General features: G+C 45.3%; 1 protein-coding gene across 3 annotated transcripts in view; it reads left to right on the plus strand.

Moving 5' to 3' along the window:
- The window catches only part of ME2 (malic enzyme 2), a 110,855-nt gene that overhangs the window by 65,172 nt on the left and 28,991 nt on the right, over nucleotides 1-16,692 (plus strand). For all 3 annotated transcript variants that reach the window (XM_040336976.1, XM_040336969.1, XM_040336960.1), the window contains exons 9-13: nucleotides 319-416; nucleotides 5,479-5,592; nucleotides 10,594-10,708; nucleotides 13,892-14,034; nucleotides 15,737-15,839. In XM_040336976.1, coding sequence (XP_040192910.1) covers nucleotides 319-416; nucleotides 5,479-5,592; nucleotides 10,594-10,708; nucleotides 13,892-14,034; nucleotides 15,737-15,839 — 573 coding nt within the window. The remainder of the gene's footprint in view (nucleotides 1-318; nucleotides 417-5,478; nucleotides 5,593-10,593; nucleotides 10,709-13,891; nucleotides 14,035-15,736; nucleotides 15,840-16,692) is intronic.

Here is a 16,692-nt window from a genome sequence, read left to right on the forward strand (position 1 = left end):
AGCGCCCAGGGCACTCTCCCCGTCTGCCCCTGCCTTGTACCGGCCCTGGGTGTGATGGCCTTTCGTTCTTAAACTTCTGCCCTCATAGTGTACATTATTGATGGGAAAGCACAATGCTCTGTGCTGGGTGTACCCCCACTATCAACCGTCATTCTGCACCAGCTGGGAAATGCAGTAAATGGAGGAATAACATGGATTATGTGACTTGCCAACTGTCCTAACAAAGAACAAACAAATTCTGTTGGTATAAAGAAAGAGCTGAACGTTCATCTGTACAGCTTGTTTTATTGGAGCTTCTGCTTTCTCTTGTGTCTTTAGGTACGGCTTCGGTGGCGCTGGCTGGTCTTCTCGCCACACAGAACGCCATTAATAAACCCATTACGGAGCAAAGAGTTCTGTTCCTTGGTGCTGGAGAGGTATGCAAGGATTTACACCCCTCACGCTTTTGTACATATTTTATTATAACTTTTCATGTGATAACCAGTGTTCATTTAGTTTTAGTCTTAAGCCTCGTACACGCGAGCGGATTTCCATCGGACAAATCCGTGGAAGGGCGTTGGCCGTGAACTTGTTCTGCATACAGACGGCAGAACTTTTTCAGCCAACATACACAAAACTACGTGGTTGTTCAGCTCTTTTGCGCCACTCTTTGGGCATCTTCTGCTAATGTTGTCTTATGGTTAGCATTGGTTCAGAGCATGCGTGTTTGTAATTTGGATTTTATTCCAACGGACTTGTGTACACACGATCGGATAATCCGACAAGACACATTTGTTGTCGGACAATTTTAGAGCATGCTATAAAACATTTGTTGTTGGAGAATCCGACAACAATTGTCCGATGGAGCATACAAACGTTTTAAAGCATGCCATAACGCAATTGTTGTCGGAAAATCCGATCTTGTGTACGGGCATTTAGTCTAAAGACTAAGGGGTAGATTAAGGTAGGGAGCGCGTATTTGTGTGCGGGCGTTACGTATCCTATTTACGCTACGCCTCCGCAACTTTGACAGGCAAGTGCAGTATTCACAAAGCAAAGTTGCGGCGGCGTAGCGTAAATAGGCCGGCGTAAGCCCGCCTAATTCAAATGTGGAACATGTGGGCGTGTTTTATGTTAATTTATTGTGACCCCCACGTAAATGACGCTTTTTACGAATGGCGCATGTGCCGTCCGTGAAAGTATCCCAGTGCGCATGCTCCAAATTAACCCGCAAAAAGCCAATGCTTTCGACGTGAACGTAAATGACGCACAGCCCTATTCGCGAACGACTTGCGCAAACAAAGTAATCGACAGAAAATTCGATGCTGGCCCGACGTCCATACTTAACATTGGCTGCGCCTCATATAGCAGGGGTAATTTTACGCCGGAAAAAGCCTAACGTAAACGGCGTATCTGTACTGCGACGGCCGGGTGTACATTCGTGAATAGGCGTATTTAGCTGATTTACATATTCTAGGCGTAAATCAGCGTACACGCCCCTAGCGACCAGCAGTTAAGATACGACGGCGTAGGAGACTTACGCTGGTCGTATCTTAGACAAATTCTGGCGTATCTGATTCTTTGAATCAGGCGCCAAGATACGACGCCTCACACTCAGACATACGACGGTGTATCTGGAGATACGCCGTCGTATCTCCTACCTGAATCTGGCCCAATAATAGCATTTTAGTTTTATTCCCATTTTAGTCTTCTGCAAATGTTTTATGCCGCATACACACGATCGTTTTTCAGCATGTCCAAAAAACGAAGTTTTTCCCATCTTCATCATTAAAACGACGAGACGATTTGCGCTTTTCTGTCTGTTACAGCGTGATGAATGTGCTTACTCCATTACGAAGGGTACTTTTACCAGAACGAGCGCTCACGTCTCATTACTTGCTTCTGAGCATGCGCAGGTTTTTTACGTCGTTTTAGCCCACACACGATCGTTTTTTACAACCCGAAAAAAGACATTGTTTAAAACGACGTTAAAAAATGCAGCATGTTCGAATTTTTTTTTTGTCGTTTTTCAGAACCTGAAAAATGATGTGAAGCCCACACATGATCATTTTAAATGACGTTTTTGAAAAACAACGTTTTTTTTCATGCCGAAAAATAATCGTGTGTACGCGGCATTAGTCATATTTAGTCGACTAAGGCCCAGATTCTCAAAGGATTTACGACGGCGTAGCGCCATGTACGCCGTCGTAAGTCCGAATCCGAGCCGTCATATCTATGCGCCTGATTCATAGAATCAGTTACGCATAGATTTCTATTAGATCCGACCGGTGTAAGTCTCTTACGCCGTCGGATCTTAACTGCATATTTACGCTGGCCGCTAGGGGCGTGTACGCTAATTTGCGCGTCGAAATATGTAAATCAGCTAGATACGCGAATTCACGAACGTACGCCCGGCTGACGCAGTACAGATACGCCGTTTACGTTAGGCTTTTCCCGGCGTAAAGTTACCCCTGCTATATGGTGGCGTACATGCGGCATACCGATGTTAAGTATTGACGTCGTTCCCGCGTCGAATTTTGAATATTTTACGTTGTTTGCGTAAGTCGTCCGTGAATGGGTCTGGACGTCATTTACGTTCACGTCGAAACCAATACGTCCTTGCGGCGTACTTTGGAGCAATGCACACTGGGATATTCCACGGACGGCGCATGCGCCATTCGTGAAAAACGTCAATCACGTCGGGTCACAAGTTATTTACATAAAACACGCCCCCCTGTTCCAAATTTGAATTAGGCGGGCTTACACCGGCCTATTTACGCTACGCCACCGCAACTTACGGAGCAAGTGCTTTGAGAATACAGCACTTGCCCGTCTAAGTTGCGGAGGCGTAACGTAAATAGGATACGTTACGCCCGCACAAACATACGCCGATCTACGAGAATCTGGCCCTAAATCTGCAGTACATTTTAGTCGACTAAAAACTAATTTTAGTCATCTAAAATCTAATGGGTGCAGTTATACTTGTAAGGCAGTATTTAAGCATTTCTCTACAATTTCCAAAGTCTCTTATACTGCTGGAGTGAAAAATCCAATATGTTATTATTTATGGTATTGAGGTATGAACATGCACTACAGACCAGGGTTAATTTTGACGTCAAATTTCAGTTTTAGTCTTAGTCTTTTGATTAAAATGCCATTCTAGTTTTAGTCGTATTTTAGTTATCTCAATTGTTTTAGTCGTATTTTAAATAACAAAACAGTGCCGCGTTGCCAATATAATTCATATTCTTAATAATAGGGCTGTTGCTGATTAATATTTTCGTTTTCGATTTAATCGACTTTTTTAATCGATTAATCGACTAATTTTTGATTCATTATAACGCACATACAGATCCAACTACTTTTAGCTGATCTCCTTGCAGGCTGATTCCCAGTGCAGCTACCAACCACTGGAAAAATGGATAGCAGGATACAAAAGAAAAACAAAGGCAGCGCTCGATGGGAATAGCATTAAAACTTTTATAGTCTTCAAATAGGTAACAAAATAAATATTGCACTGGAGATAAAATCAATGAAGCTACATAAACTGTAAAAATGGTGCGAGTAATACCAAACGGTAACAAAAGCAGTCATAAAAACATGTAGCCAAGTATGATACTGGTATAATAATGGGTACAGCGATACCACTGCTGAATCCAGATGAGGAGAGGTTAACATCAGTCCGTCGGCATGTAGATGTCTTGTGAAGGGAACGATCACAACTCCCAGTGGATGGTTGTAGAATCCCAGGTTGATAGAGGGAAGTGTAACAGCCCTTGCGTGTGGCAGATAGTAAGGTCCCGCCGGCATACAGATATGAAGGCACAGCAAAGGAGCCCTTCAGATGACAGGGCAAGCCCCGCCGGTGTCTGTGACGTCCCCGGATCTCCAACGGAACTCCCTGAAGACCCGGAAGCCGGCGGAGAGGTGAGTACCAAAAGAATTTGATCGATCAAAAAAATGAACGATTAATTGAGGCATTAATAGTTATTTTCTACAGCCCTACTTAATAATCAAATGAATAAACGATTAAACCTAAAGCAATGTGAAAAATCAATTTGTTCAGACTGGGTGTAACAATATACAGTGTTAATAGTACCTATTCCATAGATTAGAATGGCACTACACTGAAATCAAAAGTGATTATAACATTTCAATTGTGACATTAATAATAAAGTGCAAAGAAGGTCCTCAGTTTGTTCCAAAGTGAAGACTTCACCAAATTGTGCAAAATAATATAGTGCTGGTGCTCTCCTCCACCTCGATATCCTAGCCGCTCACCTCACAAGCTGACCCCTTTTTTTACCAGCAGGTCAGATAAAGCAGATTCCCTCTGAGGGTAATATGTGAATCAGCCTGGCATGGAGCTCCTATTCTGTCTGTGTCACCATAAATCTTTGATCTGGCTAACAACCAGCCTTGGATCTCCCTCAGATGGCTCTGGTACAACCTAGGATTAAAAAAACACCAAATCTAGTGCTCTCTGTATGCTAAAGGTTTATTATTCCCAATAAAAACCGTAAAACATTACTCACAAATGAAGCACTTAAGCAGTGCAGACTTCAGGATGCATAGAACAGCAGCATGCTTGCGGGATGATGTCACCATTGCGACTCCCCCCCCCCCCCCCTATACGCGTTACGTCGAATGGGTGTGAGTTCTTCAGTAAGGGGCCTGTTTTATATTGGTCAACTAAAATTATATTAAAGCGGATGTTCACTTGTATATATTACTTTTTTCCTGCTCGTTTTGTCTAGGGGAATCGGCTAGATGATTTCAAATATGAGCCGTACTTACCGTTTACGAGATGCATCTTCTCCGTCGCTTCCGGGTATGGGCTGCGGGACTGGGCGTTCCTTCTTGATTGACAGTCTTCCGAGAGGCTTCCGACGGTCGCATCCATCGCGTCACGATTTTCCGAAAGAAGCCGAACGTCGGTGCGCAGGCGCAGTATAGAGCCGCACCGACGTTCGGCTTCTTTCGGCTACGAGTGACGCGATGGATGCGACCATCGGAAGCCTCTCGGAAGACTGTCAATCAAGAAGGAACGCCCGCTCCCGAAGACCCATACCCGGAAGCGACGGAGAAGATGCATCTCGAAAACGGGTAAGTACGGCTCATATTTTAAAACAAATAGCCGATTCCCCTAGACAAAACGAGCAGGAATCTAAGGGGAGAAGAGAAAAAAAAAACGAATTGGGTGAACTCCCGCTTTAAGTTAGTCTAAAATGTTTTAGTCGACAAAATTAACACTGGTGACAACACTGAAGAAATGACACTTTGCTACAATGTTGTGTAGTGAGTGTACAGCTTGTATAACAGTGTAAATTTACTGTCCACTCAATAACTCAACACACAGCCATTGATGTCTAAACCGCCGGCAACAAAAGTGAGTACACCCCTAAGTGAAGATCTGATTATATCTAATGATCCCTATTTTGCCAGCTATCACACCAGATTTAACTCTTGGTAAAATAACCTACTTTCTACATCCTACAGGCAGCTTTAGGTATTGCAAACCTCATCGTCATGTCCATGATGGAAAACGGAATCTCAGCCGAGGCAGCTCGGGAAAAGATATGGATGTTTGATAAATATGGATTACTGGTCCAGGTGAGCCATATTGATATCAGTAATGTATATGTGTAGCCAAAACTTTTTTTACCTTTTCTCCCCCCATTGGGGATCACAGGAAGTCTGAAAGGATAAGTTCACCTTTTAGTAACCTGTTACATGTTACACCCGTATTTAGGATATAATATACAACATGGGCCAGATTCACAAAAGAGATACGACGGCGTATCTCCTGATACGCCGTCGTATCTCTGTTTCTAACTATGCGACTGATTCATAGAATCAGTTACGCATAGATAGGCAGAAGATCCGACTTACACTGTCGGATCTTAGGATGCAGTACCGCGGCCGCCGCTGGGGGGAGTTTGTGTCGTAAACCAGCGTCGGGTATGCAAATTAGGAGTTACGGCGATCCACGAAGATTTTTCCCGTCGTTGCGTCGTCGCGAGTGTTAGATTTCCTTTTGCAAAGATAGGGCACCTTTAACATCGTGTAAAAGTACTCCACCATGTTAAAGTATGCCTGTCTTTCCCGCGTCGCTTTTGAATTTTTTTTAAATCTTTTATTTTTCCCGGCGTAAATCTTTTTTCACGTCGCGATTCACAAAACGTTGGCACGTCGGGAAATTTGCGACGGGAGCATGCGCAGTACGTCCGACGCGGGAGCGCGCCTAATTTAAATGGTACCCGCCCCATTTGAATTGGGCCGCCTTGCGCCGGACCTGTTTACGATACACCGCCGCAAATTTACAGGTAAGTGCTTTGTGGGCACTAACTCGGAAAAATTGCGGCGGTGTAACGTAAACCGGTTATGTTACGCTGCGCCCGCTTTACGTGAATCTGGCCCCATGTTCCTAAGCACTCGCCTCCTACCCCCAGAGTCCCCCTCCAATGACAGCATGCATGGGGTTCCTCTCTATCACATTTAACCACTTGATCTCCTTCCGTTTTACCCCCTTCATGACCAGAGCATTTTTATGCTATTCAGCACTGTACTACTTTAACTGACAATTGTGCCGTCATGCAACAATGTACCAAAATTAATCTTTTATACATATTTTTTTCATACAAATAAAGCTTTCCTTTGGTATTTTATTACCACTAGTTTTTTTTTTTTGCAGTATAAATAAGAAACAAAAAAAAAATTGAAAAAAAAAATAATTGTTTCTACTTTGTTATAAAAAAAATATCCAATAAAATCAAATTGCATCATAAATTTAGGCCGAAATGTATTCCGCTATGTCTTTTGATAAAACAAATCCCAATAAGTGTACATTAATTGGTTTGTATGAAAGTTATAGCGACTACAAATTATGGTACCGTATATACTCAAATTTCAGCACATTTTTTTTGTGCTGAAAATGTCCCCCTCGGCTTTAACTCAAGTCTCCCTGCCTCACTGTGTCCATCTGCAGCCTCGTGTGCCTGATCTCCCGGCGCTGTGACATCAGTCTAGTCAATGGCCGTGCAGTGTAACAAAGCCACGCCTCCTCCTCGTCCTCATCCGTGATAGGCGGAACACTGACTCACCGCTGGGAAACTGAGTGGTCTGCCTATCACAGACGAGGAGGATGCGGGGCTTTGTTACACTGGACAGCCGGTCGACTGTGAAACAGAGGGAGTTCAAGTATGCAGATCGGCACAGTGATGCATACAATGGGCACAATGAGGCTTGCAAATGGGCACAGTGAGGCATACAATGGGCACAGTGAGGCTGCAAATGGGCACAGCGAGGCTGCAGATGGGCATTGTTGACCCTCTTTTCCACTTACAGTAGCTGCTGCATTTCCCACCCTAGGCTTATACTCGAGTTAATACGTTTTCCCATTTTTTTGTGGTAAAATTAGGTGCCTCAGCTTATATTCGGGTCGGCTTATACTCAAGTATATATACGGAACATATACTGGAATTTACACAGCTTTTACTTTCTTACTGCCTATCACATTTCTTGAGGCGCTAAAATTCCAGGGCAGTACAAAAAAACAAACAAATGACCTAATTTTGGAAAGTAGACACCCCAAGGTTTTTGCTGAGAGGCATGTTGAGTCCATGGAACATTTTTTCGCCACAAGTTTTTGGAAAATTACAAAATGTATGTATATTATTTTTTTGTACACGGAGTTGTCAGTTTAATGAGAAATTTCTTACACGTGCCATTAGTATATGTGGAATTACACCCCGAAACGCACTGCTACTTCTCCCGAGTATGGAGATACCACATGTGAGAGACTTTCTGGTGGCCTATACAAGTCCCCAAAATCCAATGACCACCTTCAGGCTTTCAAAGGGTGTCATTTCCTCATGTCGGTTCCCCACTACCTATCACAGTTTCAGAGGCCCTGAAATGCCAGGCTAGTACAAACCCCTCCTATGACCCCTTTTTGGAAAGCAGACCCCCCCCCCCCCCCCAAGCCATTTCTATAGAGGAATGTTGAGTGCATGTAAGATTTTTATTTATTTTTTTTCCACAAGTTGTGTTTTTTTTTTTTTTTTAACACAAAGTTGTCACTTTTAATGAGCTATTTCTCACACATGCAATGGGTATATGTGGAATTACACCCCCAAACACATTCTGCTACTTCTCTTCAGTATGGGGATAAGAGAATTTTTAGGAGCCTAGCCACGTAGGGGGCCAAAAACCAATGACCACCTTCAGGCTTTCAAAGTGCGTAATTCCCCCACTTAATTTCCCGGCTATCTATCGCAGTTTTGGAGGCCCAGAAATGCCAGGACCGTACAAACACCCCACAAATGACCCAGTTTTGGAAATTGGAAACCCCAAGCTATTTGCTGGCAGGGATGTTGAGTGCGTGGAAGATTTTTTTTTTTTGGAAAATTACAAAAAAATCTTCACTTTAAAGTGTAAGTTCACCTTTACAGAGGCTTAGCAATCCCCTCGGCATTCAGGGGTCTTCTTCCCCGCTGAGACGATGGGCTACACGGGTTCTGATTGGTCGACACTACCCATGTGATAGCGCCGACCAATGAGAATGCTCCTAAACGTTCCTCTTGATTGGGTAAATTTAGAAGATTAAGCTTCGGGATTTCTAAGCCTCGGAGCCGGCTATAGCAGGGCTCAGAACGGGAGATTGTCACGCTGCAGGTCAACGGGACTGGGGGTGAGGTGGGGGTCCTGTGTAAGTTCACCTTGCTTAGCTTTGTGTTAGGAAAGCGAATGAATATTTGCTTTCCTAACACTGAACCGCCTCTCAGCCAATTGGGTGCTCGGGTCTCTTATATAGTTACATAGTTGGTCAGGCTGAAAAAAGACAAAAGTCTATCTACTAGAAAAAATATATATCGTACAATCCATATTATCTGTCACCTGATTTGCTGAAAGGACAGGCACTGTGATTGGATGCCTATCGGCGTTCAATCATAGACGGAAGAAGACATCAAGGAGCGTGGAGGACACCGCTGCCCCATCGAGGCAAGGTAAGTGCCAAGCGGGGGGTGCACACTTGCAGGAATTGATGGGCATAGTAGCGGCAATTTATGGGCACAGCGGCTGCAATTGATGGGCACAGTGGCTGCGTTTAACCGTTTGAGGACTGCCTCCTGCACATATACGTCGGCAGAATGGCACGGCTGGGCACAAAACGTACAGGTACGTCCTCTTTAAGTGCCCAGCCATGGGTCGCGGACCCGATCGCCGCTGGAGTCCCGCAATCGGTCCCCGGAGCTGAAGAACGGGGAGAGCTGTGTGTAAACACGGCTTCCCCGTTCTTCACTGTGGCGCCGTCATCGATCGAGTGATCCCTTTTATAGGGAAACACAATCAATTACTTCACACCTACAGCCACACCCCCTACAGGTAGAAACACTAATGAGGTCACACTTAACCCCTTCAGCGCCCCCTTGTGGTTAATTCACAAACTGCAATTGTCATTTTCACAGTAAACAGTGCATTTTTAATTCATTTGTTGCTGCGAAAATGACAATGGTCCCAAAAATGTGTCAAAATTGTCCGAAGTGTCCGCCATAATGTCGCAGTCATGAAAAAAAAGCTGATCGCCGCCATTAGTAGTAAAAAATAATAAAAATGCAATAAAACTATCCCCTATATTGTAAATGCTATCAATTTTGCGCAAACCAATCGATAAACGCTTATTGCGATATTTTTTTTTTTTTTTTTACCAAAAATAGGTAGAAGAATACGTATCGGCCTAAACTGAGGAAAACATTTTTTTTATATATTTTTGGGGGATATTTATTATAGCAAAAAGTAAAAAATATTGAATTTTTTTCAAAATTGTCGCTCTATTTTTGTTTATAGCGCAAAAAATAAAAACCGCAGAGGTGATCAAATGCCACCAAAAGAAAGCTCTATTTGTAGGAAAAAAAGGACGCCAATTTTCTTTGGGAGCCACGTCGCACGACCGCGCAATTGTCAGTTAAAGCGACGCAGTGCCGAAACGCAAAAACTGGCCAGGTCCTTTAGCTGTCTAAAGGTCCAGGTCTTAAATGGTTAAAAGACACAGTGGCTGCAATTGAGCACCAGCCGCCACTGCCTCCAGGGTTGCGAGCAAGCAGCCGCATGCAAGTGTTGGCTGCAGGCACTCATAGGGAAGAATGTTTATGAACATTTCCTAGGCAGGGAGCATTGTGCTGAAAAATAATAATAAGCAGATTGCAGGAGGGGAAAATGTGCCTGATCTGGTATTGCCATAAAATCAGATTTTGGAACTTGGGCCTGAAATGTTTTGCTTCTGATTTGCCATGTAATAATTTGAATTCATGTTTTTATACTGTCCCCTGTGGTGGGTGGTGCAGTCAGTGATTATATTTTAAGTGGTGTAAAGGAATCCTACACATCTTGGCACAGAAGATCCAGCAGCCGGTGTGGGGATGTGTCTCAAGTCGGAGCCAAGGGGCTTAGCCAAGAATCTTGCACCATCCAAATGTGTTTTTTAACAATGATAATGGATTTAGAGAATCTCGAGAGGATTCTGGAAAATGTGCGCTCTGCTGGCAGAGAAGTTGGTCCTGCATTATGTATTGCTCATAGATAAAAACATACTTTTTTTTTTTTTTTATGCAGGGACGTGCGGAAGGGGTGGACGGTAACCAAGAGGCTTTTGGACACTCTTCTCCTGATCAGCCTGTGAAAAGCTTTCTGGATGCTGTCAATGTTCTGAAGCCCACAGCCATCATAGGTAAGGCATGATAGAGGTGTTTTATTTATTATTATTATTACTACAGGTACTTGTATAGCGCCGTAAATGTACGCAGCGCTTTACACATATAGGGCCGGATTCACAGACAGCGGCGCATATTTCTGCCGGCGTAGCGCATCTCATATGCGCTACGCCGACGTAACACAGAGAGGCAAGCACAGTATTCACAAAGCACTTGCTCCCAACGTTGCGCCTGCGTAACGTAAAATCGTAGGCGTAAGCCGGCCTAATTCAAAGTAGGTGGAAGTGGGGGGGATCCATTTAAATGAACCGTGACCCCATGCAAATGATGGGCCGAACGAACGGCGCATGCGCCGTCCCGTGGACGCATCCCAGTGCGCATGCGCAGAATCACGTCAAAACTACTCCCTAAGATACGACGGATCACTGCCTACGATGTGAACGTAACCTACGCCCAGCCCTATTCACGTACTACTACGTAAACGATGTAAAATACGACGGCAGTTCCCAGGTCCATACCTTTGCTTGAGTTGCGCCTCATAGATGGGGAATAACTATACGCCGGACGTAAGCCTTACGCAAACCGCGTATATTATGCGCCGAGCGCAACTACGTTCGTGAATCGGCGTATCTCACTCATTTGCATATTCGGATCGTAAATCAATGGGAGCGCCCCTTGCGGCCAGCGTAAATATGCGCCCAAGATACGACGGCGTAGGAAACTTGCGTCGGTCGGATGAAGCCTAATTTCAGGCGTATCTAGTTCTAGTTGGGCACGGCGCACAGATACGATGGCATACATTTACGTGGCGTATCTCGAGATACGTCGGCGTAAGTGCTACGTGAATCCGGGCCATATTGTACATTCACATCAGTCCCTGCCCTCAATCAAGGAGCTTACAATTGAAGATCTTGCATACATATACATAATAGGGCCAATTTAGATAGTAGCCAATTCACCTACCAGTGGGAGAAAACCAGAGTACCCAGAGGAAACCCACGCAGGCACAGGGAGGGCATGCAAACTCCAGGCAGGTAGTGCCATGGTTGGGATTTGAACCAACAACCCTAGTGCTGTTGAGCGGAAATGCTAACCACTTAGTGACTGTGCTGCCTACAGTGGCTAAGTGGTTAGCACTTCCACCTAGCAGCCATAGGACCTCATGTGCACTGGACGTTATAAAAACGCCAGTAGAGTTAGCTGTAGAATACATTTTTCAGAGTTTTTTAGCTGTAGTGTCTTCTAGCTTTTTTTTTTTTTTTTTTTTAGGCAAAGCTATACTCCCATAAAAGCTTATGGCTCAAAAATGCGGATAAAAGCAGAATAACCGCGTTTTTCAGCTTTTATCACATTAATGCCGTGTACACGCGATCTGACATCCCGACAACAAAACCATGGATTTTTTTTCTGACGGAACGTTGGCTCAAACTTGTGTTGCATACACACGGTCACACAAATGTTGTCGGAAATTCCGAACGGCAAGAACACGCTTGTACAACGCTAGGACGAGCCGTGAAAAGTTAAGTTCAACGATTCCGAGCATGCGTCGAATTGATTGAGCATGCGTAGGATTTTTGTGCGTCAGAATTGGCTACAGACGATCGGAATTTCCGCCAAGAGCTTTTGTTGTCGGAAAAATTGAGAACCAGCTCTCAAATATTTGTTGTCGGAAATTCAGACAGCAAATGTCCGATGGAGACTACACACGGTCAGAATATCCAACCAAAAGCTCACATCGAACATTTTTTGTCTGAAATTTCCGACCGTGTGAACGCGGCATTAGCGCGTTTTTACAGCTGAAAAATGTCTCTTAAATTAATTATGAAAGGCTTACTTCAGAACGAGGTGTCAGCAGGTGATCCCGGTCCACGCTGAGGGAGCGGACATTTTCCCTCGGCGTGTCTTCCAGGTATTGCGGCTCCGGTGCTGTGAGTGGCCGGAACCATGCAAGGCCTGGCAGCGTCTGCTGGGCATTCAGAGCGCATGCGCCGCTGACGTCAGCAGCTGCATGCAAAGGGAATATCTCCTTAACCGTACAGGTTTAGGAGATATTCTTTTCACCTACAGCTAAGCCTTATAGGCTTGGCTGTAGGTAAAAGTAAAAACAAAAGGGTATACAACCGCTTTAAAACCCACTAGTTCCGGAGGGATTTTCCAGCCAGAAAACACTCCTGAGGCCTCGTACAGACGAGCGGACATGTCCGATGAAAACGGTTCACGGACCGTTTTCATCGGACATGTCTGCTGGGATCATTTGGTCTGATGGCTGTATACACCATCAGACCAAATTCCCTGCGGACAGAATACGCGGTGACGACGCGATGACGATGACGCGGCGACGTGCGCGAACCCGGAAGTTCAATGCTTCCATGCATGCGTCGAATCACTATGACGCCATGCGCGGGTTCTCGGGCCAGCGGACATGTCCGATAAATCGTACTGACCGGACATGTCCGACATACAGGCTTCCAGTGGACATGTTTCTTAGCATGCTAAGAAACATTTGTCCGCTGGAAACCTGTCCGGTTGGCCCTACACACGGTCAGACATGTCCGCGGAAACTGGTCCGATGGACCAGTTTCAGCGGACATGTTCGGTCGTGTGTACGAGGCCTGACAAAAACTGCTGATATCGGCCTGTGTGTGCATGGACACATAGGATAACATGCTGGGGTGTTTACTGGCTGCAGAAAAAACAGGTCTGAAGCCAAAAACCGCAGCTGTAAAAACGTCCAGTGTGCATGAGGCCTTATAGGTAAGGCATTAAAGAGGTATTATGACCCTTATTAGCACCTTTGTTGTTAAAGTGCCACTCCAGGCCAAACAACTGATTTCAGTTTTAGGTATATGTTGGGTTACAGTAATGGTCAGTCCACCCAAAAATCATGTTTTACTTATACGTTGAGCCTGGTGGGCTGAGTCTCCCCATCACATCCCTGCTGACAGGCCAGAGTTCTGCCTTGTTTACATAGACAGAGGTCTATCCTGTCTCTCCTCACTGATCAGTGGGTGCCGGCACGCATGAATTTGCCAGCACCCGCTGATCGACTTGTGCTCTCTTATCACAGCCGGGGAGCCAAGCGGCATGCGAGCGCGACCCCTACCCGGAAGTGCCAATCTGCTGTCGTAGTAATGCGGCTGGCAAGCAGTTAAACCCAACCAGGTAAACAATGATCACATTCAATTATTTTATCTATTTAGGTGTTGCCGGGGCTGGAAGACTGTTTACAGAAGACGTTGTTAAGGCAATGAGTGCAATTAATGAGAGGCCGGTCATATTCTCTCTCAGTAATCCAACCACACAGGCGGAGTGTACGGCGGAGGAAGCGTATACATGGACAGAGGTACTTTGCAGATTGAAGACTAATTTAACGTTTAGTTTTAAATCCGCTAAACGCATTCCTAGCTATTTAAAACAAAAGGTGTGCAAAGTTTGCAACAGACTGAAAACAAAAGCCCGTCCCCTGCCAGAATGCTGAAGAGTATCCTTGCTCATTTTGTGGAAGTAATTGTTTGCTGAGATTAGACACAGTCCCTACAGAGAGCTCTCCTATTAACCGGGAGGACACACCCCTCTACAGAGAGCGCTCCTATTAACCGGGAGGACACACCCCTCTACAGAGAGCGCTCCTATTAACCGGGAGAACACACCCCTCTACAGAGAGCGCTCCTATTAACCGGGAGGACACACCCCTCTACTGAGAGCTCTCCTATTACCCGGGAGGACACACTCCTCTACTGAGAGCTTTCCTATTACCCGGGAGGACACACCCCTCTACTGAGAGCTCTCCTATTACCAGGAGGACACACCCCTCTACTGAGAGCTCTCCTATTACCTGGAGGACACACCCCCTACTGAGAGCTCTCCTATTACCTGGAGGACACACCCCCTACTGAGAGCTCTCCTATTACCTGGAGGACACACCCCCTACTAAGAGCTCTCCTATTAACCGGGAGGACACACCCCCTACTAAGAGCTCTCCTATGACCGGGAGGACACACCCCCTACTGAGAGCTCTCCTATGACCTGGAGGACACACCCCCTACTGAGAGCTCTCCTATTACCTGGAGGACACCCCCCCTACTGAGAGCTCTCCTATTAACCGGGAGGACACACCCCCTACTAAGAGCTCTCCTATTAACCGGGAGGACACACCCCCTACTAAGAGCTCTCCTATTAACCGGGAGGACACACCCCCTACTAAGAGCTCTCCTATTACCTGGAGGACACACCCCCTACTAAGAGCTCTCCTATTAACCGGGAGGACACACCCCCTACTAAGAGCTCTCCTATTAACCGGGAGGACACACCCCCTACTGAGAGCTCTCCTATTACCGGCAGGACACACCCCCTACTGAGAGCTCTCCTATTACCTGGAGGACACCCCCCCTACTGAGAGCTCTCCTATGACCTGGAGGACACCCCCCCTACTGAGAGCTCTCCTATTACCGGCAGGACACCCCCCCGACTGAGCTCTCCTATTAACTGGGAGGACACACCCTCTACTGAGAGCTCTCCTATTAACCGGGAGGACACACCAGCTGAGAGGGTTTTTGTCACTGCCGGTAGGGTTGCATTGGCCACTGAAGACCACGATTCCTCTGCCAGTCTCTTGTAATGTGTCTCTATTATGATGGCTCTTGTTCTGTAGCATGTCTGTCTTATGTAATAGGGTAGCTGCCAATAATGTATCCATAGTCTTTTACGGAAGAATGATCAAACATTTCCATAGACGCACTCCCTAAACCTTGTGGACGGCCTTCCAAGAAGAGTTGAAACTGTTGTAGCTGCAAAGGGTGGGCCAACTCAATATTGAACCCTACGGATTAAGACTGGGATGCCAAGTCCGTGTGTAAAGGCAGGCGTCCCAATACTTTTGGTAATATAGTGTATCTGGGGTGTGGATTGCACTGTAATGTGTTAAGGCAAAACTATGGAGCTTCATATAAGATTTTCTTATTAAGTTCTGTTTGGTTTTCACTGTACCTCTAGTTGGTAATTCGTTTCTTGTTTGTTCATTGACGACTCTTCCTTCCTAATTTTAGGGCCGCTGTCTATTTGCCAGTGGAAGTCCCTTTGATATGGTGACCTTAAGTGATGGGCGATCCTTCAAACCTGGCCAGGGTAACAATGCCTACGTTTTTCCAGGTACAGAAAAAAGAAAAACTTTAATTATGGAATATTTTATCTTTATCATACAAACGTATTATTGTTTAAAGCTGAACCAAACCGCTAAATACACAGACAAAAAAAATACATGTATATTTGATGCGATGCCCCATTGTACTGTTGATCGAGTCAAGTTAGGGAACCAGTCCCGAGAGACAAGCTGCATCTCTGACCACAAGAAACACATTATATTACCCACAGGGGGTCAGAGAGTACAATTTCACAAGTGATTCTGAACATACAGAGCTTTTTATGGCTGCCCATGGACTTTTTATTTTATATATCAAAGCGAGTGCAAAAATATAAGAAATAAGAAAATATAAAGCCCCTTTCACACAAAAAGGGTCCGCCTATCAGTTGTTCAGATGGCAGTTGGGCGTATATGGACAGCGGAGTCACTTTACACCCGGCCATCTAGGGCCAGATTCACAAAGAGATACGATGGTGTATCTACAGATACACCATCGTATCTCTGACTTACACTGGTCCTATCTATGCGCCTGATTCATAGAATCAGATACGCATAGATAGGACTAAGATCTGACAGTGTTACAATGTGTTACACTGTCGCATCTATTTTTCAATTTAAAAATGGCGCCGGGGGCGTTCCCGCTGATTTACGATAAATAATATGTAAATCAGCGAGATACGCAAATTCACGAACGTACGCGGACCCGTCACAGTGTTCTTACGTCGTTTCCGTATCGGCGTACCCGTCGTATACTTACCCCCTCTTTTATCAGGCGCAGCCAATGTTAAGTATAGCCGGCGTTCCCGCGTCGAATTTGAATTTTTTAACGTCGTTTGCGTAAGTCGTTCTCGAATACGGACG

The sequence above is a fragment of the Rana temporaria genome, chromosome 1, assembly GCF_905171775.1.
Source record: "Rana temporaria chromosome 1, aRanTem1.1, whole genome shotgun sequence".
NCBI classification, from domain to species: Eukaryota; Metazoa; Chordata; class Amphibia; order Anura; family Ranidae; genus Rana; species Rana temporaria.